Source organism: Octopus sinensis, linkage group LG5 (genome assembly GCF_006345805.1).
Source record: "Octopus sinensis linkage group LG5, ASM634580v1, whole genome shotgun sequence".
In the NCBI taxonomy this organism is placed as follows: domain Eukaryota; kingdom Metazoa; phylum Mollusca; class Cephalopoda; order Octopoda; family Octopodidae; genus Octopus; species Octopus sinensis.
Window position 1 is genome coordinate 30,850,073 of NC_043001.1, and position 25,986 is coordinate 30,876,058.

At 35.6% G+C, this 25,986-nt stretch overlaps 1 protein-coding gene across 4 annotated transcripts in view; it reads left to right on the top strand.

Annotated features, from left to right (window-relative positions):
• LOC115211627 (prolyl 3-hydroxylase 1) overlaps window positions 1-25,986 on the top strand; it is a 201,578-nt gene that overhangs the window by 147,007 nt on the left and 28,585 nt on the right. For 2 of the 4 annotated variants that reach the window (XM_029780247.2, XM_029780248.2), the window contains 7 exons: window positions 2,095-2,148; window positions 4,287-4,431; window positions 5,944-6,007; window positions 7,459-7,522; window positions 8,701-9,051; window positions 14,889-14,984; window positions 21,186-21,299. In XM_029780247.2, the coding sequence (XP_029636107.1) occupies window positions 2,095-2,148; window positions 4,287-4,431; window positions 5,944-6,007; window positions 7,459-7,522; window positions 8,701-9,051; window positions 14,889-14,984; window positions 21,186-21,299 (888 nt within the window). The remainder of the gene's footprint in view (window positions 1-2,094; window positions 2,149-4,286; window positions 4,432-5,943; window positions 6,008-7,458; window positions 7,523-8,700; window positions 9,052-14,888; window positions 14,985-21,185; window positions 21,300-25,986) is intronic. The other 2 variants (XM_029780250.2, XM_029780249.2) reach the window with 2 other exon arrangements.

A 25,986-nucleotide genomic window follows, 5' to 3' on the forward strand; every position in this document is an offset into this window, starting at 1 on the left:
TATATATATACAGGGCGGCGAGCTGGCAGAAACGTTAGCACGCCGGGCGAAATACGTAGCCGTATTTTCGTCTGTCGTTACATTCTGAGTTCAAATTCCGCCGAGGTCGACTTTGCCTTTCATCCTTTCGGGGTCGATAAATTAAGTACCAGTTTCGCACTGGGGTCGATGTAATCGACTTAATCCCTTTGTCTGTCTTTGTTTGTCCTCTCTATGTTTAGCCCCTTGTGGGTAGTAAAGAAATATATATATATATATATACACTGTTGTGTCTGGAGAGTCACTTACTTTTAGTGCCTTATAATTCAACACACGCACCAGTAAAATTTATAAATCATCATCATCATCATCATCGTTTAATGTCCTTTTTCCATGCTAGCATGGGTTGGACGGTTCGACTGGGTCTGGGAAGCCAGGAGGCTGCACCAGGCTCCAGTCTGATCTGACAGTGTTTGTACAGCTAGATGCCCTTCCTAACGCCAACCACTCCGTGAGTGTAGTGGTGCTAGGGGAGGCTGGCAACAGCCATGATTGGTTGGTGCTTTTTATGTGCCACCAGCACAGGTATCCAACTATAATTTCCATTTGATTTTTATTTGATGTTGATGTACTTGACTCAATAGGTCTCCTCAAGCACAGCAGGTCGCCCTACGATCCAAGGTAAGCACAGCAGGCCGTTCTGCGATCCAAGGTACTTTGGATGGGCTGGGGCTGCTGTGTGAAGCTGGTGCAGGAAACAGCCATGAACTCACGTTATTTGTTGGGTCTTCGTAGTCACAGCATATCTCCAGAGATCTCGGTCTTTTGTCATTGCCTCTGTGAGGCCCAACATTCGAAGGTCATGCTTGACCACCTCATCCCATGTCTTCCTAGGTCTACCTCTACCCCGGATTCCTTCAACTGTTTGGGAGTGGCACTTCTTCACACATCTCTCTTTATCCATCCGTTGTACATGACCATACCAGCACAAACATCTCTCTTGCATGCCACATCCGATGCTTCTTATGTCCAGCATTTCTCTCAGGGCACTTACACTCTGTTGTGTGTGCACACTGACATTACACATCCTGTGGGTCATACTAGCTTCATTTCTTTCAAGCCTATGCGTGTCCTCCGCATTCACAGCCCATGTTTCACTACCGTGAAGCACGGCAGTTTGCACACATGCGTCTTACAATCTACCTTTCACTCTGAGTGAGAGACCCTTTGTCATCAGTAGGGGTAGAAGCTTTTTAAACTTTATCCAGGCTATTCGTATTCTAGTGGTGACACCCTCTGAGCACCCACCTCCACTACTAACTTGGTCACCTAGGTAGTGGAAACTATCAACTACTTCTAGTTTCGCCCCCTGGAGTGTGATGGAATCTGTTTTCTGAGTATCTGTAGTGTCTATTGCCTCTGTGCATCTGCAGCACACAAAAGCTATCTTCTCGGTTAATTTTCCTTTGATGTTGCTGCACCTCTTATGCGTCCATAGCTTACACTGGGTACATATTATCGAGTTTCTACCTACACCTTTTCTACAGATCAAGCAGGGCTACCTACCTGAGGGTGTGTGTGATACGTTCACCATCCTACTTACTATAACTTTGGTCTTTGCTACATTGACTCTAAGGCCTTTTGATTCTAAACCTAGCTTCCACACACCTATTGGATTGACTAATATATATATATATCTATATATATATATATATATTGGAAGGTTTGGAGATGATGTACAGGTATTATATATTAGAAGAAATGAGGTAATCAGAAGATCGGATGGTTTATATTTACAGAGATTTATTTATATATTACATTTTTTATATATATATCATATCACTTAGATCATTAGCGCTTTCTCCCATTCTAGTGGGGTTTTCAAATCAAACTGAGTTCCTTTGTGGGGAATTTTAATCATTTTATAGAATTTCGTAGTGGTGGGGAGGAATATAAGACAGTACAAGAGGATGAGATGGATGAGGAGAAAGTGAGAGAGAGAGAACATGTGTGTATGTGTGTGTGTGTGTGTGTGTATTTATATATATATAAATTTAGAGAGAAAGAGAAAGCTAGATGCATGTTCTATATTTTTTATTTTTGTTATATTTTCAGCTTCAGAAAACTGTTGATGGTATGAAAACACTCACTGTGCCAGAAACTGTTGAAGTAAGTTGCATTATTAATTAATTTAACCATTTCAGCAACACATTTGTCTGAAACTTCCATACTTCCTGGAATATGCATAATTAGACAGAGCTGGTTTTTGTATTTCTCTAATTCATTCTCACATTTGTTTCACTTATCTTAATATTAGTTTGTTTGATTTAAGGCGGTAAAAATGCTAAAGTGCTAGACTAAATGACCAGCAATGTTTAATTTCATCCCGAAGTGTTCCAAGTTCAAATTCTGGACTCAGTTTTGTCTTCTCATGACATTAAATAAAATTGCATATATATATATATATATATCATCATCATCATTGTTTAATGTCCACTTTCCATGCTAGCATGGGTTGGTCCAACCCATATATGTGTGTGTGTGTGTGTGAATACATATAAAAATAAACAAACACACCACACACACACACACACAAACACACACACACAAACACACACACAAACACACATATACATATACATAAATATATATATATATATATGGTAAGAGGCTTGCTTACCAACCACATGGTTCCAGGTTCAATCCCACTGTGTGGCACCTTTGGCAAGTGTCTTCTGCTATAGCCTTGGGCTAACCAAAGCCTTGTGAATGGATTTGGTAAATGGAAACTTGTTGGTGTGTTTACGTCCCTGTAACTTAGCGGTTCGGCAAAGAGACCAATAGAATAAGTTACTAGGCTTACAAAGAATAAGTCCCGGGGTCGATTTCTTTGACTAAAGGTGGTGCTCCAGCATGGCCACAGTCAAATGACTGAAACAAATAAAAGAATATATATATAAAATAACTGAATGACTCTGATTTCTGGTACTCAGAGTTGCTAGTTTTCAGTCATTAAAGAATACATTCCATTTGTACTGAGTAACTTATCACTTCTGGTGAATTAACACATACACACCACACACACTCATACACACACACACACACACACACACACACACACACACACACACACACACGTGTGTGTGTTTGTCATGTAAAAAACACCCACTATTCTCTTGGAGTGGTTGGCGTTAGGAAGGGGGCATCCAGCTGTGGAAATCTTGCCAGATCAGATTGGAGCCTGGTGCAGCCTCCTGGTTTTCTAGTCTTCAGTCAAACCATCCAACCCATGCCAGCATGGAAAGTGGATGTTAAACGATGACGATGCTGCTGCTGCTGATGATATATACATGGAAGTAGGGATCAAATGAATCAGCTATACTGCTCTCTCATATGTATCTGATAGGGGCTCTTGCCAAACATCACTAGTGTTGGTGGCATGTAAAAAAACATCCAATACATACTATAAAGTGGGTGGTATTAATAAGGGCACCCAACTGTTGAAATCAAGCTGAAGGTGACATTGGAGCTTCATTAAACTGTTCGACCCTTGCCAACATGGGAAATGGATGTTAGAAGAACAAGTTGTAGTAGTAGTAGTAGTATAGTAGTAGTAGTAGTAGTAGTAGTAGTAGTTGTTGTTGTTGTAGTTATATAACTAAATAATCCTTAGCCTAGAGTTTTATTCAATAGTTTTATTTTTTCATCATCATCATCGTTTAATGTCTGCTTTCCATGCTAGCATAGGTTGGACGATTTTGACTGAGGGCTGGTGAACCAGATGGCTGCACCAGACTCCAATCTTGGTCTGGCAGAGTTTCTACAGCTTGATGCATTCCTAATGCCAACCACTCCGAGAGTGTAGTGGGTGCTTTTACATGCCACCGGCACAGGGGCCAGTCAGGTGGTACTGGCAATGACCTCGCTCGAATCTTTTTACACATACCACCAGCACAGGTGCCAGTAAGGCAATGCCGTTAACGATCACGCTCGAATGGTGCCTTTTACGTGCCCACCGGCACGGAAGCCAATTAGCTGCTCTGGCAACGATCACACTCGGATGGTGCTCTTGGCACCCTACTAGCACGGGCATAAGTGCCAGTAAGGCGATGCTGGTAACGATCACACTTGAATGGTGCCTTTTACGTGCCCACTGGCACGGAAGCCAGCTAGCTGCTCTGTCAACGATCACACTCATATGGTGCTTTTTGCACCCCACTAGCACGGATGCCAGTCATCGAATTTGATTTTAGTCATTGAATTTGATTTTCATTTTATGATTTTTAAAAAATTTTATCTTTTGACAGAAAATGAATGTTTCTGAAGACTACAATGTTGGATTACGCTTGTTGCTTCGGATGAGTGGTATTGCAAAACAGTTCATCCAGAAATACTTAAATCACAATATTTACCATTATTCCACAAAGGTTATTTGCAAAGATAAATGGAATGGTAAGAATAGACTATATTATTGTTGTTAATCTTATTTTCATAATATCATTAAGTAAACATTTGTATTTTCAAATTTATTATTTTTACTGAGGAGAGTAAATGATCTCTGGATATTTTGACTTTTTCTCCTTTCTCTTTTTGTGAAAGATGTTAAATAAAGGTTGATATGTATCTTTGTCAGAGGAGTTAGTCCTTTCCTAAACCTTTGTTTATATAATTCCCAAAAATATTTTACATTTTATTTTTAAACCTTTAGCATCCAAATTATTCTGTGTAACACTTATTTATTCACAGTGTTATGAATAATCATATGTTATCTCATAGCTTTGAGATTTCATTGATGTGCTTGCTTATTTTTCAGAATGACATTGTAGGGTATTGTGAGAAGCCTGATCAGGCCAGTCTGAACATAAAAACAAGGTAGAATATTTGTGTTGGATATAGCTTGTCTAAATGCTAAAGGGTTGTGAAAATGCCTGACGTAATGGTTAGGGATATTTGGTTCCTGGAAATATGCTGTGCTTGAGAAGACCCGGCAAGCCAAGTGAGACCATAACCTCGTGGCCTATGCCAGGGGTGTATCCAGCCCACTTATGTGTACCTTTCCTTCATTGGACACTAAACTCTGCTTGCGAAGACCTGTTGAGGCAAGTGAAATTGAAATCAAAATCAAATTCGCTGACTGGCATCTGTGCTAGTGGAGTGCTAAGAGCACCATCCGAGCGTGATTGTTGCCAGAGCAGCTAACTAGTTTCCATGCTGGTGGCCCGTAAAAAGCACCATTTGAGTGTGATCGTTACCAGCATCGCCTTACTGGCACATTGTGCCAGTGGCACATGAAAAAGACATTCGAGCGAGGTCATTGCCATTGCTGCTGGACTAGCTCCTGTGCAGGTAGCACATTAAAGGCACTATTTGAGCGTGGCCGTTGCCAGTACCACCTGACTGGCCCTCGTGTCAGTGGCATGTAAAAGCACCAGCTACACTCTCAGAGTGGTTCGTGTTAGGAAGTGCATCCAGCTGTAGAAACTCTACCAGATCAAGATTGGAGCCTGGTGCAGCCATCTGGTTCACCAGTCCTCAGTCAAATCGTCCAACCCATACTAGCATGGAAAGCGGACGTTAAACAATGATGATGATGATGATGATGATTGTAAGGATGTGAATTCAATTCCCGGCAGCAGGGCACATGTTGTTCTTGGACAAGACACTTTATTTCACATTGCTCCAGCCCACACAGCTGGCAAAACGAGCTGTGCCTATAATTCAAATGGTCAACCATGCCACATTCTGTGTCACTGAGAACTACTTTAAGGTATGTGTATTTGTGGAGTACTCAGCCACTTGCAAGTTAATTTCATGAGCAGGCTGTTCTATTGATCAAAGCTTTTGTTATAAAATGTTCTCTACATGTTATACAAGATGTTGCATGATTCCCCAGACTAAGGCAACTCATTGAAATTTATCCAAACTTAATTTTGTTTAATATTGAATTCTCATTTTTATTTTCAGGGCATTGTTTCCTCACTGAGTCTGGTAAATGTCTTTCAGAATTTGTTCCAGAAGGGAGTTTTCAGTTAGTAATCATTTGATTTTTATTCTAGATGTTGTTTGTAATTTTTGATAGTTTTCAGTTTGGCATTGAGTAAAAGCATCATTTTCAAAACATAATTATGTAATGCATCACAAGCTATGTTTCAACACATGAGTCAAACCTTCCATTTAAGAATCCTAAAGATAAACATCTCTAGAACAGGGGAGGTCAGCAACTTTCCCTTGCTAGTCTGGCGTCCACAGACTAGTTTTGTGGTATTTGCCTCTTATTAATGTAGAGTTGCTGAATCCAGCAGGCATCGCTGCTGACTGATTGTTCGAAGGATTATTTACCTAAATTCAGTAGGTAAATATATACTCTCTCTTTTACTCTTTTACTTGTTTCAGTCATTTGACTGTGGCCATGCTGGAGCACCGCCTTTAATCGAGTAACTCGACCCCGGGACTTATTCTTTTGTACGCCCAGTACTTATTCTATCGGTCTCTTTTGCCGAACCGCTAAGTAACGGGGACATAAACACACCAGCATCAGTTGTCAGGCGATGCTAGGGGGACAGACGCACAAACACACACACACGCATATATATATATATACATATATACGACGGGCTTCTTTCAGTTTCCGTCTACCAAATCCACTCACAAGGCATTGGTCGGCCCGAGGCTATAGTAGAAGATACTTGCCCAAGGTGCCACGCAATGGGACTGAACCCAGAACCATGTGGTTGGTAAGCAAGCTACTTACCACACAGCCACTCCTGCGCCTGTATATATATATATAAATATATATTTATTCCAGATTTAATTGCGAGCTACTATAAGTTTCATGTCTCTGATAATTCAATAGATAGATGAGATTGTATTGCATAAATGATTTCTGAATGAATGCTCAGTAAATCATGGCATGCCATAGAAGCTCATCCAACTACTGTATTATTAGAGGCATGAAATTTATTGTAGCTTGCATTTAAATCCTGTGTATATTAGATGATATCTATCTCTCCCTGGGTGGAGTATTTTCTTTTTGTTGATTCCACCAGTAACAGAACAGAACACTTTATATATATATATATATATATATATATATATATATATAAATTGTAATTTAGGGTATCTACAAGATGCCGCCATGCTGAAAATAGCTGCCATTATATATATATATTTATATGTGTGTGTGTGTGTGTGTGAGAGAGAGAGAGAGTTGACAATTAGTAAACATTTAATCATTAAAGTAGAAAATAATCGTCAGAAAAGTTATTCATCTTCACTTTTACAAATATACACTCCTGCACCAAGTATTCTCTATATACATACATTTTACACCAACAAGTTATGTATCGAAGAAGAAACTTTGGAAAATTTTCTACAGATTTCTATTTATTTTTGTTTGTAAGGTTTTTATAATTTTTTTTGCTTTTTTCTATGATTGACACTTCTGAGATTACGTGTTCCCATTTGTTTTTCTATTTCCAGGAGTATAACACATCTTTCAAGCATTCCTAAAGCTGGTGGGAGTTATTTTGCTAAGCCTGAAGAGGTAGTGTTGTTATTTTCTTTTCATTTCTTTTAGTTCTTTCTAATCATTAAACTTCCTGAGTATAACTGTTTACATTGGGCCCTAGTATTTACTTATTGACTGATACTTACTTTATTATCATCAAATGGAGGAAAAGCAAAACGAACCTAAGTGGGGTTTGAACTCAGAATGTAAAGGGATGCCACTGGACACTATAAATCAATCAGAGTTGAACTCTATAGATATGGTAATTGAGCCAGATAAATGTGTTTGAGATATAAGTGAAACTGTCTCTTATATATTTCTTTCCTGCCCACAAGGAGCTAAACATAGAGGGGACAAACAAACGGATTAAGTCGATTACATCGACCCCAAGGCGGTGAGCTGGCAGAAACATTAGCACACCGGGCGAAATGCTTAGCGGTATTGCGTCTGTCGTTGCGTTCTGAGTTCAAATTCCGCCGAGGTCGACTTTGCCTTTCATCCTTTCGGGGTCGATAAATTAAGTACCAGTTACGCACTGGGGTCGATGTAATCGACTTAATCCGTTTGTCTGTCCTTGTTTGTCCCCTCTATGTTTAGCCCCTTGTGGGCAATAAAGAAACAGATTACATCGACCCCAATGCGAAACTGGTACTTTATTTATCGACCCCGAAAGGATGAAAGGCAAAGTCGACCTCGGCGGAATTTGAACTCAGACAAAATACCGCTAAGCATTTCGCCCGGCGTGCTAACGTTTCTGCCAGCTCGCTGCCATATTCTCTTATATTTTTGTCCAGGGTCTCGTGGTTTCCAAAGTGTGGAGCTATGTCAAAGAGCTAATGATGCTTTTGGTCAAACCATCCATCATATCAATGATCAAAATCAGTCACTAATTATAATTCATTTATTGATATTGATGGTGGTAAGTCTCATAGCCCACTGAATCACAAGCATCACTGAAGCCTTCCTTGTCATGCAACCTGGCTGAGTGCATTCTTCTCCATTAAGTTGAATGCTGTTTAACTTAGCCCCTGCAAGTTCGCAAATCATTTCCCAATTATTGTGCTCAATTTGTTCATGTATTGTACCTGCATACTATCTATTTATTGACTAATTAGGATACACTGAGTGGTTATAGACATGATGTTGAGTAACCCAGTACTCAATTGACTCTGCTAGCTATTTGGTTTTAATTAATTTTTTCTTCACTGTTATAGATAATTATTCGACCAAGGTGTGGCAGAATGGTCCTCTTCAGGTCAACAGATCCACTTGGTGTGAAACCTTTCAACGAATCAGAAATGGAAAGATGTGTTTTGTGGAATGTTTTTGGAAATGACCCCATGCAAAATGAAATCGACCATTTAGATGCTCTGATCCTTCTTAGGAACATGGACCAGCAGATTATGTTGAATACTTCTGAAAGCCGAAGCCAAGTATTAAATGATCTATTAAATCAAGGAGTTGAAGTGGTCTCTACTGAGAAAGAGATGCTGGGCAAAGAAAGATTTATTGCCGATGGGTTGGCATCGAAAGCTGAATGTGAAACTCTCATTGATTTAGCTAATGTAAGTTTGTTCAGTATTTGTCTTTCCTTATTCCTGTTTCATTGTATAGAAATTGCTGAATAGATATTTGATGATAATGTATTGGATATTTGATACAATAGATAACAATAATAGATATTTGATGATATTGTATTGGGAGTCAACAATAATGAATATTTGATATAACGGATAAGAATAATAGATATTTGATGATAGTGTAATGAGAGTCAACAATAATGGAAGGGCCTCAAACTAAATGCCTTGTAAGAGAGTGTACACAAGTATACTTGATGTAGTAAACTTTAAGATTTAATCAATTGAAATTATCACCCTACTGAAGAAAATGTTTAGCTCTCTTAATTTTAGCTGATAAAAAGGCAGGGGAAATAACCTTGAAAATTTTGTTAAAATAAAATATAGAAAATGATGGGGAATGTATGAGCTTTAACAGTGCAGTGACAACCAGGTACATATTTCAGTTTTATTACTCCTCACAACATAGTGAGGTGCAGGAGTGGCTGTGTGGTAAGTAGCTTGCTTACCAACCACATGGTTTGGGGTTCAGTCCCACTGCGTGGCACCTTGGGCAAGTGTCTTCTACTATAGCCTCGGGCCGACCAAAGCCTTGTGAGTGGATTTGGTAGACGGAAACTGAAAGAAGCCTGTCGTATATATGTATATATATATATATATGTGCGTGTGTGTGTGTCTGTGTTTGTCCCCCTAGCATTGCTTGACAACCGATGCTGGTGTGTTTATGTCCCCGTTACTTAGCGGTTCGGCAAAAGAGACAGATAGAATAAGTACTGGGCTTACAAAAGAATAAGTCCCGGGGTCGAGTTGCTCGATTAAAGGCGGTGCTCTAGCATGGCCGCAGTCAAATGACTGAAACAAGTGAAAGAGAGAAAGAGAGAATAGTCTAAAACCAATACTGGATCTTAGAATGAGATTGGAAATGTTTGGTATTTTGTGAATGAGTCATTATAAATTATGATAGGTGAAAACAAATTTAATGTTTAAAACATAGAATAGTTAAAGTATATAAAAGGTCTCTCTCTCTCCCTTTGGTCGCTACATAAACAACTGTATAGGTGCCACCTCCCTCTCCCACGAACAACTCTGCCACTTCATCTCTTTCCTCTCTAAGTTTCACCCTTCTCTCCAATTTACCTCTACCGTCTCTAACACCTCAGTTAACTTCCTAGATATCTCTCTTACCATTGACCTCCCCTCCCACTTGTCACCACCTCCACCTTCTTCAAACACGCAAATTCCCACCTCTACCTCAACTTCTCCTCCTCCCACACCAAACGGACCATCCCCTACTCCCAGTTCCTCTGCCTCCGACACTTGTGCAGCTGGGACCAGGATTTCAAGACCCAGTCCCAATACCTTGTCTGCCTGTTCATGCATCGAGGATACCCCTCAACCCTTCTCCAAACCGCCCTTGCTCGCACTCGTCTAATCGATCGCACCACCGCCCTTTATCCTTCCCCACACCAATCCCCTAACTGCACCCCCTTTCCCCTCCTTTTCCACACCTCCACACTACCCCTTCGTTGGAGGATCCTACGAACCTTCCATTGTCTCCAGCTAGATCCCACCACCCACACCATTTTCCCCCACATACATGGGCATATACACATGCACATGCACACAGGAACGCACATATACTCCACACACACACACATGCATATACACACACACAGACGCATGCATACACACACAAAACACACACACACAACATATACATACACTCACACACATACATACATACTTCAAACTGCCTGTCAAACACCTTTCTACCAACCTATTTCTTTACTACCCACAAGGGGCTAAACACAGAGAGGACAAACAAGGACAGACATAGGTATTAAGTCGATTACATCGACCCCAGTGCGTAGCTGGTACTTAATTTATCGACCCCGAAAGGATGAAAGGCAAAGTCGACCTCGGCGGAATTTGAACTCACAACGTAACGCAGACGAAATACCGCTAAGCATTTCCCCCGGCGTGTTAACGTTTCTGCCAGCTCGCCACCTTTCTACCAACCATTCCTCTACACACATGTGAAGAGACACACAACTACACAAAAGACCACCACTCCTGATACCATGCTGCTGAATCCCTCCAACATTAAGAGACACAAAGTTCACTCACACATACACATATAAATAGCCAAAACCATATGCACACCATACACACAACATATATACACACACGTACATAGATTTGCATGCATGCACATACCCACACATACCTCCTTCTCTTACACTCTTCTGTCTTAGAAAGAACTTTTTCTTCACCCATTCCCTTCTGGTCATTTCAAAATGTAACCACGTGAATTGTTGGCGATTTTCTTCCTCTGTCTTCCTTTCCATTGAACTTTCCACTGTTTCTGAAGAAGAGCATTGCTCAGAACGTTAAACCACCTCTCTTTCCTTCCCTGAGCATCTGCTAATACTTTACATGTACAACATTCTGGTGTTGTTGTTTTTTGTGTTTTACCATTGCACACTGGTAAAACATTGTACACTGCTGTCTAAATTAATTTTCTGTATACACATTAGCAATTTGCAAAATCATCCATAGATTTTTATGGTGAAACGAAATGTACTGACAGAAAATTAAATCTGGAATCTGCTGAAGTCAAGCCAGTCCTTACTGATGAGGCAACGGAAATTGCTGAAACTGAACAGTCAGTATAGGGAATTCTTGATCAGTATTTTCTGGTAATTATATTCCCTGTCAGTATATATGTCTACAATTGTGTGCTTTGACTACAGTATTAGAGCATTTTAGCTCTTATTTCTAGCAATGTAGGTATTTCTAACACCCTAGCAGGAGTGGCTATGTGGTAAGAAGCTTTCTTCCCAACTACATGGTTCTGGGTTCAGTACCACTTTGTGCAAATGTCTTCTACTATAGCATCAGGTTGACCAAAGCCTTGTGAATGGATTTGGTAGACAGAAGCCTGTCATGTGTATATATATATATAGTGAGAATTTACAAAAAAACAAAAGACGAAGACGGGTGTGTAAACAACATACAGATGTATTAGTTTAATGCTCAGGAAGTGAGAAAGTCTTTTATGTTTCGAGCCTATGCTCTTCAACAGAACGCAACACAAAAATAAACAGGGAGAGAAAATAGAAAAGGGTTTAGTGGCTAGCAATCTATCATGGTGAATGTATATATATATATATATATAATATATATATATATATATATTATATATATATATATATATATATATATATAATTATCATCATCATTTGTGTGTCTGTGTTTGTCTCCCCTACCATCACTTGACAACTGATGTTGGTGTGTTTATTCCCCCCCCCCCATAATTTAGCAGTTTGGCAAAAGAGACCGATAGAATAAGTACTAGGCTTACAAAGAATAAGTCCTCCAGCATGGCCACAGTCAAATGACTGAAACAAGTAAAAGAATAAAAAAATATATATACATAGCTTTGTGTCTTGGTACCCATTAAAAATCACATCATTGTCAACTTTGCTTATTATCTCTCAATTGTTGATAAAATTAGCACAAAAGATATGCTGGAATGGATTTAATCAACTCTGCTTCTCTCATTATTATTTAGGAATATAATTATATTAGGAATATAATGAAGCTGGTTATATCTGTTTGTTACAATAATGACAAAGCATAATAGTGGTATATTCACTTGTGATTACTCTAACATCAGGGAATCACAAAAACTATAAATGATTAACCTGAATATTTAAGTCACAGTCTTTTAGTATTTAGCAATCTGTCTCTTTGTAAAGAGAAAAAAGTTGCACAAGGGCCTCCAACTATAAAGGAAAATTCCAGTTTTTGAACACCCCTTCACTCACAAATGGTTGAAAGAGGTTCACTTAGCATACTTTTATGAGGAGTTGGTAGCAGAAATGGTCGAGTTCTGAAATAAATCCCTTATATTTAGTTAATAGCCCTTTACGTTTTGAGTTTAAATCTTGTCAGAATCAAATGCTCCTTTTACTTTTCAGGGTCGATAAGATAAATACCACTAAAAAAATCAGAGGTAGATTTCATTGTTCCTCTTTCCCAAGAATTTGTTGCAGTATACCAAAAATCAGAAATGAATATTGTTATTTATTTGTAGTTATTGTTCTTTTTATTTTATAATTAATTAAAACATCTTATTAATCAATTTTGAATGAAATATGTTTGCTTATTACTATTGCTATAGGATCAATAATGACTAGATCTTTGGATGACAATAAATTCTGTTCATTCCCTCTAGGTCTTCCTTTCATTAGGGCCACATATCCTTGTTAATCAGAAGCTTTGAATTTATGGCGTCAATCATCTTAACCAAATTTTGTTTGAGCCATCTTACATTAAAATCAAGATATTTTATTTTTACCATTTTCTGATTTTTCTTTCGTGTTTTCTGTTTTTCATCCTCAATACATGGGTTGGATAGTTTCTTGTCTCATGTGTTGACATTCTTATACTCTTGGAGCAATTGTTTTTGCAGCTGGATGCTCTTTCTTCCACTAGCCACTCAACTGTGAAGTAAGAGTGGAATTTATTGTCAACTTGCAGGACAGAGAGGCAAATAGTCATGCCTTGTCCAAGGGTACAAAACAGTGGCTGTACTAATGAATGAACTTATGACCATATGGTCATTAGTCCAAAACAAGTCACAGCCATCTGTTACATTTTATTTTATTTTTATTCTATTTAAGTTGTAAATATCAATATTATCACACCTTTATTATTCCAGTGATTTTTAGCTACATTCTTCTGTTGACATCATTCATGTTTTACCATTTTATCATTGATTACTTGTATCACTCATTTACTTCTGCTATATTCATAAATCTGCTTCTATATTGAATTCAACCTCTCTTGCTCTTCTCTACTCTTATAGATTTATTAAATATTCTAGTTTACTATATAAGACCTACCTCATTACATATACACACAAAGTTATTGCACATACTCTTGTTTTGATATAGCTAGAAGAGGAGCTCAGCATTTATTAATACACAACATATACACCTAGCCTCTTGCTTCAACACAACCTCTAATACATTATATTTGATTTCTGGACTGGGCTGTATGTTGATTCCTGGGCTGTGTGTTGTGTTTTGTGCAAAACGCTTTATTTCATATTGTTCCAGTTCACTCAGCTGTAGAAATGAGTTGTGATGTCACTGGTGCCCAGCTGTGTTGGCTTTTGCCTTTGCCCTTGGGTAACATTGGTGGTGTGAAGAGGGGAGCCTGGTATGCATTGGTGACTGCTGGTCTTCCATAAACAATCTTGCTCAGAGTTCTGCTTCAGAGGATAACTTTCTAGGTGCAATACCATGGTCATTCATGACTGAAGAAGGTTTTTACCCTTTACACACACACACGCGCGCGCGCACACACACATGCATGCATTAGTTGCTTCAGAATTGATTAAAAAGAAGTACCTCTCATAAAGTGAGAAATATGTTGATTTAATTAACTTCATAATTCCTCTGTAAATTTGGATTTTGTAATGTAAGAATAATATCATCCTTATTGATATTATCAGCATTAAGGTGGTGAGTTTGTAGAATCCGTAGCCCATCAGACAAAATTCTTAGCAGCATTTTTCTGGCACTTTACGTTTTGAGCTCAAATCCTGTTGAGGTTAACCTTGCCTTTTGAGTTGATAAAATAAGTAGCAGTTATCAACTAACACCCACCTCACCCCTAAAATTGCTAGCCTTGTGCCTAAATTCAAAACCATTCTTATTATCTTATCTATTTGTTTAATTCTAATTCCAACACTAACTTCAGTTTTCAGTCTGCTAATGTAATATTTTTAAAACTGATGCTTTTATTTCTTACAGGCAGGGGGCTCGTTAGGGGATGGCTATGACAGAGAAGCATCTCCCCATTCAGCTAATGAGTATTTTGTGGGCCTGAGTATCCCAGGTGCTATCGAGGTATTAGCAACGTTCTTTCATAAAGCTGAATGGCTTTATTTTCAATTAATGTCTATGTACTCAAAAATGTGAATTCATTTTTTTTTTTTTTAGATTATAAAATGTTCTAAAGTCACGGCTTCTTTAATTCCTTTTATATTAGATGGTTGCAATGATCAGAAAAATGAGAAACATTGCAGACAGCTTCTTCCCTAACCTTGAAAATGTTTTAAAAATAATAAAACAATGAACAGCAATTCCCTTATTCATATATGTTTGTCAGCTGGTCCAAGATTGGCTTCTGTGTTTGGAAAAATAACTATTTTTGCATCAACAGGAACTTTGTTTTCAGCATGCAACTGTAAAACATCTGTCTTCTGCCTGGTCAATGCAATCAGCTATTTAATTAAAGTATTGGTTGGAAACCAAGTGAAAATTTGTTAGAACATTTTATGAAAATCTTTACAGATTTTTTTTTTTTTTTGCTGTCCATTTAAAAAAAATTCATTGTATTCATTTAATTTCTTCCCTGCATAATGGCATATTTGTATTTTACACACTCCTTACTTCCCGGCTTCTTTTTTCCATTCTTCTCCTAAATATTTAGTGAATGATCATTCATAGCTTTTTTTTTTTTATACTGAAATGCATTTTTCTTAAAGACTATATACATTACCTGTAGTATGTAAAAATAAGTATTTAGGTTTAAAAAAAAACATTCAATATTTTATGTACCATATAAATTTAGTTAACTTATTTCAAACATTTTATTTGATATGCACCATGTTTTTTCATAGAAGTGTTTGAGTAGGGTGATATTTTTATTTAGAGTATTGTATTTTTGTGATGCATGGTTGTGCTGGAATGTTTCATAATAATGTACATTCATTATCATGTAAATGTAATCTTATATAGAATATGTTAACTGATTTCTGATTGATTTTAGTTTAATAGATTTAAAAACGTAAAAACGTATTTATCTTAGCATTGTTGAAGATTCAATAGATTTAGATTAATTTTATATTATGGGGTGGGAGATTATTAACTTTGTGGGGGCATATTGTATATGAATAAATGTGGTATATTTATGCACTGATTCTACCTACACTTGTGACATTCAGTTGTACGATTTGTAGTTATTATTATAGAGAAAAAGCTCTTTTGGTTTTGGTATATAAAGAAATTATTTACTGGCTTTAAACAGATATAGTGTCATTTTATTAAACAAGAAATTTAAGATTTTGAATATTGATTTGGTTTGGCAGTTTTATGGCTATTCACTCCGTCCGACAGATCAACCATGTATTATGGCTGAAATAATATCTCACCTTGAAAATATAACTAAAGCTGTTATTTACTCACTTGTGAAGCAACAAAATACAAGTAGATCAGGATATGGATTTTTGATTCATGTCAAATTGACTTTCCTTTGATGCTTGTGATTTGATCTGCCATCGATGGTTGCTGCGGACTAGTTTTAAACATATTTTTATAACTATAAGAGAATAGTAATGGGAAATATAATCTCTATAAAACAAAATAACTTAGAATAACATCAATGGTTGTAACTATATAATCTGGTCTTGCTTACAAAGATATAAAACCAAGACAATAATATATATATACATATGCTATTGCATGAAACTGACTTTACTATGAGAATATCAAATGAAATTATTTGTAAATTCTTATTTTTGCATTACAAATTGAAGAGACTCTCACAGCTTTAAAGAACTAAAAGAAACATAGCAATATGGCTACATCAATAAGATTCTCTCTAATTTTCTGTTTCATTTCTATTGATTTTTTTTTTTACCTTTTTCACTCTCTATCGATCTATGTATTTCTGTATATCTATCAATTGATCATCTGACTGACCAATTGGTCATTCATTCAACCAATGATATTTTCAGTTCACTTCCAGCTTCTGGTGATTAATATCCAAAATTATATACATATATATATAACAAACTTTCACCCTTTAGTAGCTTTGGTAAATTAACTCAATTATGCTCCAGACTCACTAAATGCTTGTTACTCACAATAATTTATAGCATTTAACATTTGCAGCTCTGTGTGTGCGTTTTATTTTACTTACTTTATAGATGCTATTGATAAATTAGCATTTGTGATGTATATTTTGTGTGTGTTTATGTAATATATATGTATATATAGATAGTGTCTGTACATGTATTATTTCTATTAGAGAACTATAGCAATGATTGTTTGTGTGAATATGTTTTGATTTCAAGATTTGGACTGATATACAGTTAATATTGTCATACAAAGAAAACAGCTCATTTATTCTGATTTTTTATATCTAGATTTCTGTGTTATTGTTTGTTCATCCTAAACACACGCAAACATACATAAATGCATCCCAAAACAAAAACATGCTCACATGTGTGTGTTAAAAGTTTTGTTCAGTGTTATGCGGTTTGCAAAAATGGAACAAATATTTAACATACAAATGAGTAAGGCACCCACTCACTCCACTTATAAATCTTATTGGCAAATGTAAATATACATACAGGTTGTTACAAATGTATAAAAAAATCTTATCTTTTATGCTTATTTTTCATTTTCATTTATTCCAACGTTTATACAAAAATAACTTTTGACAAAACAAAATGTGTGTAAAACATTTCATGTTTTTAATAATATTAACTGAATTAACATATATATATTTGCATATATATATATATATATATATATATGAAATGTTATTTTATTTTATTATATCTTATTTTATTTTCCAGAAAAAGTATGTTTTCACTTACTGTTCATGCATAAATATTTAATTAATATTTTTAGCATTGCAGCAAAAATACCATTGTCCCATCAAGTTTCTTTACTAATATATGATGTAGCTCCAGTTTAAAAATGCTTTTGTTTTTATTAATCTATTTTTATTATTATTTACATTTTACATTAATCTTCTTCTTTTTTTATGCTACAATATACATGGATTATAGCTTATCAAATTAACTGACAACTGCTTTTGTTTCTTTCCTAAAATCTTTCTCTTTATATTATATGTTGCATATCATCAATATTTAGTGCTCAATGTGCTTAAAGTATATGTGCAAAAGCTGCGCTTCGGATATGGTTAGTAAAACTTGTGTGTGGGGCTTTAAAACAGATGTCTATTGCTTAGATATTTATGTATATTTGTGTCATGAATAGATATTTTACTGATACAATATGTTGTGATCAGTATTCACACACATATGTTTATATATATATATATATGTATATATATGTATGTGTGTATATATATATGTGTATATATATAGGATTTCTTATATATCTAAGGGAGGTAACAATCTCTAATCATAAACCTTAAGAAAATAAGTAGCTATGATCAATATTACTGAGTAATCATAGCCATTAAAGAAATGCCGCTTCTGTTAAAATTCACAGTTTTTAATGTTTTCACATTTTCTCCTCCTTTCTTTCTCTCACACACACATACATACATGCATATGCATATATGAACATGCATACAAACAGATACATATGCACACCTATCCTGTACTATATAATATGATGCTTTTCTAGTTTTAGCTTTGAAACAAAACGATGCATTATAACTTTCATCGTTGATGTCAAAGGAATGAACTCCAGTTAAATTTCAAATTAAAGTTAATGTTTTCTGTTCATAGAAAGTCTGCCATATACTGTTTGGGAAAGCAAATGTGATATTTCTGGAAATACGGGACTTTTCTAGACTCTATTATCTTGGTCACATGTCTACTTTAGAGGAAAGAATTAAACTGTAATTGAAAGAATGTCTCTATGTCTGTGCGCACGTGTGTGTGTATGAGCATATGTATAAATATATGTAATGTGTGTATATATGTATAAGTCTATGTGTGTGTGTGTGAATATATATATATATACTCACACACACAAACACACATATATATTTTAAGAAGTTAAATGTTATGATCAATCGTAGAGTAACCATTGGTTTTGCAACTATAAAGTGCTTAGTAGTATAGGCAACTCGTCAGACACAAATGGTCAAAGGCACATTTCCTCCAGTTGTAGAGAGGTTATGCACCTTTGGCCATTTGCATCTGGTGAGTCACCTATCCTGCTAAGTGTCTTATATGTGTGAAACCAATGGTCACTGTATGCCTTGTCATAACATTTAACTTCCTAAAAGATATATTACTGCTCTAATACTTTAGAAGCAGTGTTTCTCAACCAGGGTTCCTTGGAACCCAAGGGTTCTGCAAAAGGTTCCTCAGGGTTTGATGGGAAAGAGTGAGATAAGCTAATGCTAATTCCATGAACGTAATATACATGCACAACATATTTTGGTTATTGTAATATTGTACTATAGACATCATCCTATCTAACCTATTATGCTATCAAAAAAATATAACAACCAATGGGGATATATCTAGTGATGTCTGTAATTTATGGACTCCCTATATATATATATGAATATATATATATATATGCAATATTTATCATGTGAACTATGATGACAAAATATGAGAAAGATATGGTATATAATTTTTTTGTGCAGAGGTTCCTTGAGATGTAATTTATTGCAAGGGTTATGCAAGGGTGAAAAGGTTGAGAAACACTGCTTTAGAGTGTGCTTCTTTTTCAGTTAAGTTATATGAACTACTGATGATTATATATATATATATACACACACACACACACATATATATACATGTATACATATATGTACCACTGAATGAACAAGCAAAAGAATGTAGCATTCAACTTTTGTGTTGTGGAAGTTTTTTTGATGGTCCCAAAATCTCTTTAGATGAAGCAGGACAGGGAGGTGAAGTTTTCCCTATCCCTACTTCTGAAGGGGTGCATGTGAAGGCTCTATTTCATCCATTAGAGTTATGCCTATGTTATATCTTGTGGTGCCATCAGATTATGTAAGGGTGTCTCTCTTGATTACAGCCTTTGAGAGGTAGGATCCTCCTAGAGGTAGTTGATAAAATTTTGTAAGTTAGTGGCTGAGATTTGGAGTTGTCACTGTGTGGGTGTCTATTTTTATCTGTTGGAGTGTGCAGTGTTTATTGTAGTATCCAGTAGCTAATCTTGATATTATGAGGGTTGAAGATTTTATACTATGTATGAGTCTTTGGAAAATGATCTTTTTAATTAGTGTCAGAAAGCTAGCTATATATATATTACTATGTTTTTTCTGCCTTATCTATATTATTAAATTATATTATTCCGTACCTTGAATATTGTTTGACTGAGATTCTCATTAACAGTTCGCTTTAATTCAAGTGCAAATTTAGGTGGTCAAGGGTTGTGATATCACTTTGGCACTGAGGCTAGCACAATTGTACAGTTTACTGTAAATATGGCATTGTTTCGTTTTTATTCATCCATGTTATTTAATATGTATAAGTTCATTCATATGTGTGTGGATGATGATGATATCCATTTAATGTTGACTGCTGGAAGAATTGTACCCAATACCACTGTTGAGATTTATAATATATTTATCTTGATCAAATCAATTTCTTGCTACACTGAAGTTTCACCTGTGCACTCACAGGGTCATCAGGCAGTTTATGAATAAAATCAATATTGATATTAATATAATTTTTCATTGTTTATTTTATGCTTTTAAATATGGTGTAATTAAAGGATAATTTGATTGTCATTACTAGTAACTTCAGTAACTCCATATAAGTTCCTTTTAAACTTATTTATGTAGATATAGATAATAAGATAATGTACACATTAAAACATACGGATATAATTATATTAAAACATGCATATAACTATATACACACATTAAAAACAAAATCAACCAAAAGACATTAATCACCAAACTCTCTTGAAATCTCATTTGTATTTTATTTTTAAAATTATTTAATGTTGATATTATTTTAATTTATTTTTGTATGTTTCTCTGTTAAAATTTTTGTTTTGTTGATTTTTTTCTAATAATTTGTTTTGCTTTTCAAAACCAGTTCATAAATCTTGTTTTCATTTTAATTTTTTTTTTCCATCATATTTATCTAAAATTCAAGTTTTAGATTTTCAGAATCTTTGTTTTATATTCTTTCAGTCTATGGTCCTAAACATTTTTTTTTTTGTTTTGAAAACGCTAAATAATAGAATTATATTTTACATATATGGAAAAAGCAAATAAATTGACATATATCTGTCTGTCTGTAGAGTTTGCTTAAAAATGGTTTGCCTGTTTATCTCCCCCTCATCTAGGATGGATCTGTGCGTGGAGATGGTTACAAACATCAGCAAGGCATACTTTCTTTAATTTCCCCACACACAAAGCATGAGCTGTTCCAAGGCCTCACTGTGGCTCGAGCAGCCAAGGTTTGTATGCTTAAAGAAAATGTATATATAATACTACATAATATACATAATACATTTATATATATATATATATATATATATATATATATATATATATATAATATGTATGTATGTATACAAAGCTGTTTTAAAAATTATATAGAATTCTATTAATTTCCAAATACTGCCTGTTCATGATATACCTCCTGCACATGCCTAGTGGTGACACCTCTATTGTTTGGAGACTTTCCACTGCACTTTTCAGGTCTTCACTTGCACCACTGTATGAAGTTTATTTTCTTTCTATTGTTTTTTTTTTTCCTTCATTGGTCTTCTACATATACATACATGATACATATGTATGTATGCATATAATTCATTTGTTGTCTGCTCATTTGTTGATGTTCATCCTTGTTTGTTGTTAATAATTGTACATGGAAATCATGTTACTTTCTTTCATTATTTTGTTTGATTTTTGGTTTCTTTTTATTCCAAAAACATACAATTTCTGTGTCTTTCTTTCTTTAGCATGACATTCCATTGCACTAGAGATCTTAACAGACAATTAATTATCTTGAAATAATTTTCAATTTTCAAAAAAAAAAAAAAAAAATTTAAATAACAAGAGAAAAGATGAAAAAAAAAAAGGAAAATTAACGAATTTCTTCTAAGACAATTTATTTCATTGGTATATTTCCTTCTAACTTAAAACCTTCCCATATTACTTTCACTTTTGGTCTTTACTGGTGGACTTGAGAACTATTTTAATTGATCATCTGTCAGCTTTACTCTTTCACAAGCTAAATCAGCACTGCACTTTTCATGCAGTTAATAGTATGGTCAATGTCACTAGCAAAATACCAGCACTGCACTTCCTAAGCATGTTATTTTAGCAATTAGCACACCATTTTATCAAAAGGCTATCAGATGAACATGTGTTATATAGATGTTTTAACATTCCGCTATGAATTTCCATCCACAGTCATTAGTGCCTTTATAAAAACATCAAATTAGAGGTATTGCTATATCTGGGAAGAGTCATAAATGAAAAGGGCTATAAATACATTCACTGGTTGTTTTTCTGTACTTCACTTCTATTTCTTCTTCAAAACAGCACCCCAAAATATGTTTCCTTATTCCAGCCTGTAGCTTTATTGATAGGTATACATTTTTCTTTTAAATGTTTGGTTTTTCAGTTGTTAAATTTGCATGGCGTAGGGAAAAATAATTTTGAAGATTGAAGAAAAGCGGCTGACTTCCTTTCGACTGCTGGGCCTCACAGAGACAATTACGTAGACCTTTGGCATTATGTCATGCTTGAGAAGATCCACCAAGCTGAGCAAAATTGCAGTTGTGACAGATACAGCGTCGTGCAAATGGCACATAAAAGCACCCATCACACTCTTGGGGTGGTTGGCATTAGGAAGGGCATCCAGCCATAGAAAACCATGCCAAATCAGACTGGAGTCTGAAGCAGCCTTCCAGCTTACCAGCTCTGGTCAAACCGTCCAACTCATGCCTGCATAGACAACGGACGTTAAATGATGATGATGATAATGGTGATGATGTTTGAAGAAGCAAGAGGAGTGAAACATAAGTAAAGAACCAGAGGCTGAGGGGCCTTTATCAATTATGACTCTTCCCAAACATAACAAAATTGGTTTCAGTATAGAGTTTTAGGTCAAAATTCTTTCAAACTCAAGATTTGAATCAAGCATCAGTATTTTACTATTAGATAAATTAGTGTTATACAGTTGTTTTAGTACCGCACTGTGAATATCCACTTACAGCCATTAGCACTTAAATAGCATTAATAATAAGAAATTAAGAGTCAGTTTGCTTACTAGTCATCTGAGCAAAAAGATTCTTTTAAACATTGGATGTACCCCTGGTGGTCAGCTATCTTACGGGATACAGTCCCTTCCAGATTAAGTTAAATTGAGATGTTTCTGAAAGTTTGAAATTGAAGTCAAAGAATAAAAACAAATGTCCAAAATGTAGATATTTAATATTTCTTTTTCCTACACATTATGAAGATCTTAAAATTTTTGGTTGTTGGTAGCCATGTATAGCACTATTTCATCCTTCTTTGGAATCATCAGCATGGGATAATCTGTGGGAAATAATAAATTAAGCTAAATTAAGCATTTTACAAAGTTGGTTCCTACTTTGCAAGGAAATGTTGGAAAAACTTGGTTGATGGTACAGCTTTTATTTCAGGATTTATAACTAGCTTTTAAAAATACTTGGTTCGTGCAGTTGACATATTTCATTTACAAGGTTTTCATATTTCATCCAAAATAGTTCAACTTGTTTTATCCAATAAGATATAAGAGCACTTAAAAAGATACATGAAATGAATGAATAAATGTTATTTCTAGAAATTGAACTATCAAAACTTTACTCTCTAAGTAATAAATTATTGAAACTTATATGTGTATATATACAAATATATACGATAAACGTCGCCCTTTTCAAGCCTAGTCAGGCTCATGGGCCTGGTTTCCCGGTTTCTGTAGCGTATGTGTTCCTCCAGCTGGACGGGATGCCAGTCTATTGCAGAGCTACTCAAGAAACAGGAAGAGAAAGTGAAAGAAAGTTGTGGTGAGAGAGTACAACAGGGGTCGCCACCACCCCCTGCCAGAGCCTCGTGGAGCTTTTTAGGTGTTTTCGCTCAATAAACACACACAATGCCTGGTCTGGGAATCGAAACCGTGATCCTCCGACCGCGGGTCCGCTGCCCTGACCACTGGGCCATACATACATGTATGTATATATTTGTATGTGTACATGCACAAAATAATGGGTAGAGTGATGGAGGCTGGGATACATAGTATACCCACATCTGGGCCTTTTGGATATTAAATTCCTGTGCCCATTTTGCCTCTTTGACACTCCCTTATTTCTCTATATACCACCTGTTACATGCTTACTACTGACCATTTCTTCATCTACTTGTTAATAGCCTCCTTTCTCTCTTGCTAGTAAGCATATAGTTACCACTTTTGATTCTTTCCCATCATGATACACGAGTAAGGAGAGGTTGCACTGGATTTATTGATATCTCATACACCTCTCCATTTACCTTTCTGTGCTTCCCACCATCTCACAGTCTCTACTTTGACTCAGTCTTTTATGGATATTGATCACTGTCTTCCCATTATCATCTTGACTTACTTATCCCGTACCTCCTTTCCTGGGACTCTGTAAGTATTGTTTCTAACCTATTGCAATATGTTATTTTATAGTTTAGCTTTAATTTCTTTTCTAAGATAATGATAGGAAAGAACTGGAAGTGCACTTAAATATATATTTGAATAGTTGGTAGAATAAACCAAGTCTTTTCTTTTCACAGACAAGATAAATATTTTTTATAATATATTTATATACATATACAAAATAAAAAAAAATATAAGGTTTGTTTATACTTAAAAACTTTTATTGAACAGATTATACTCCTTTTTACTTGTAATATATAATATAGTGATTTGATAAATTTTAATTTTATAATTTTCCTTTTATCACTCCTTTTGACAGAACTTCTTTCTTTTACATAGTAATTTTCTTACATATAAACATATATATCACATACAAGGGAAACTATCACTTAGGAAAATTCCAGAATTTACATACCTTGTTGGTTTTCATGTATAGGACTAAAAATTCTACAATTTTAAAAATGGTTGCATAAGAATAGAAATTATCTAACATATGAGAGTTGGTTGAAAAGTTCGTAGGCTGACAAAGATACCCTCATGGAATGCAACAAAATGAGGTTTATTTTTCAATATAGTTCCCCCTTGCAGTCAACATACTTCTTTCATCAGTGTTGCAATGCTTGGATCCCTTTGATGATGAAGTTTTCATCAAAAAAGTCATTAACAGTAGCTATGATATTATCATCACAGTGATACTGGTCCCTAGCCAAATATTTTTTTCATGTAGGGGAGCAGATACTAGCCAGATGGGGCCAAAGCAGGAAAATAGAGAGGCTGATGAACCAGTTCAAAGCCACAGTCAAGCACAGCAGCTATTGAAACCAATGGCTTGTGTGTTGGAGTATTATTCTGATGAAACAAGGCCCTTTTTGTCAGTTTTCCTGAGGATTTGGTCTTGATAGCCTTTCATAACTGCCTCAGTAAGTTTGCATAGTACATTCCATCGATGGTGTGGCTCTTTTGAAGATAGTTAATAAATACAATGCCTTTTGCATCCCAAGAAACTGAAGCCATCACCTCCTCTGCAGGTGAAATGATCTTGAGCTTTTTTTGGAGCAGGTGAGGAGGAGTGTTTCCACTGCATGAATTGTCTCTGTCTCTGGATCAAAATAATGAATCCAACCTATTCTGATTGAAGAAACATTCAAGGAATCCACTTGGATCTCTATCAAATAGTATCAGGTTTTCCCATAATGTAATCAGCCTGGCATATTTTTGATCAGGTGTCAGAAGACATGGCACTCACTGAGCAGAAACCTATGACATACCAAATTCATTGTGCAGAATATTCTCAACTCTTTCATGGAATATGCTAATAACATTGGTTATTTGATTTATTGTGAAATGCTTGTTATCCATCACCATGTGGTGAATATGATCAATATTTTCCTCAGTGGTGGCTGTTGCACGATGTCCAGACTTTGGGTCATCTTCAAGCCACTCACTTTTCCTCCTAAATTCACCTGCCTACTTTTGCATTGTTGATAATG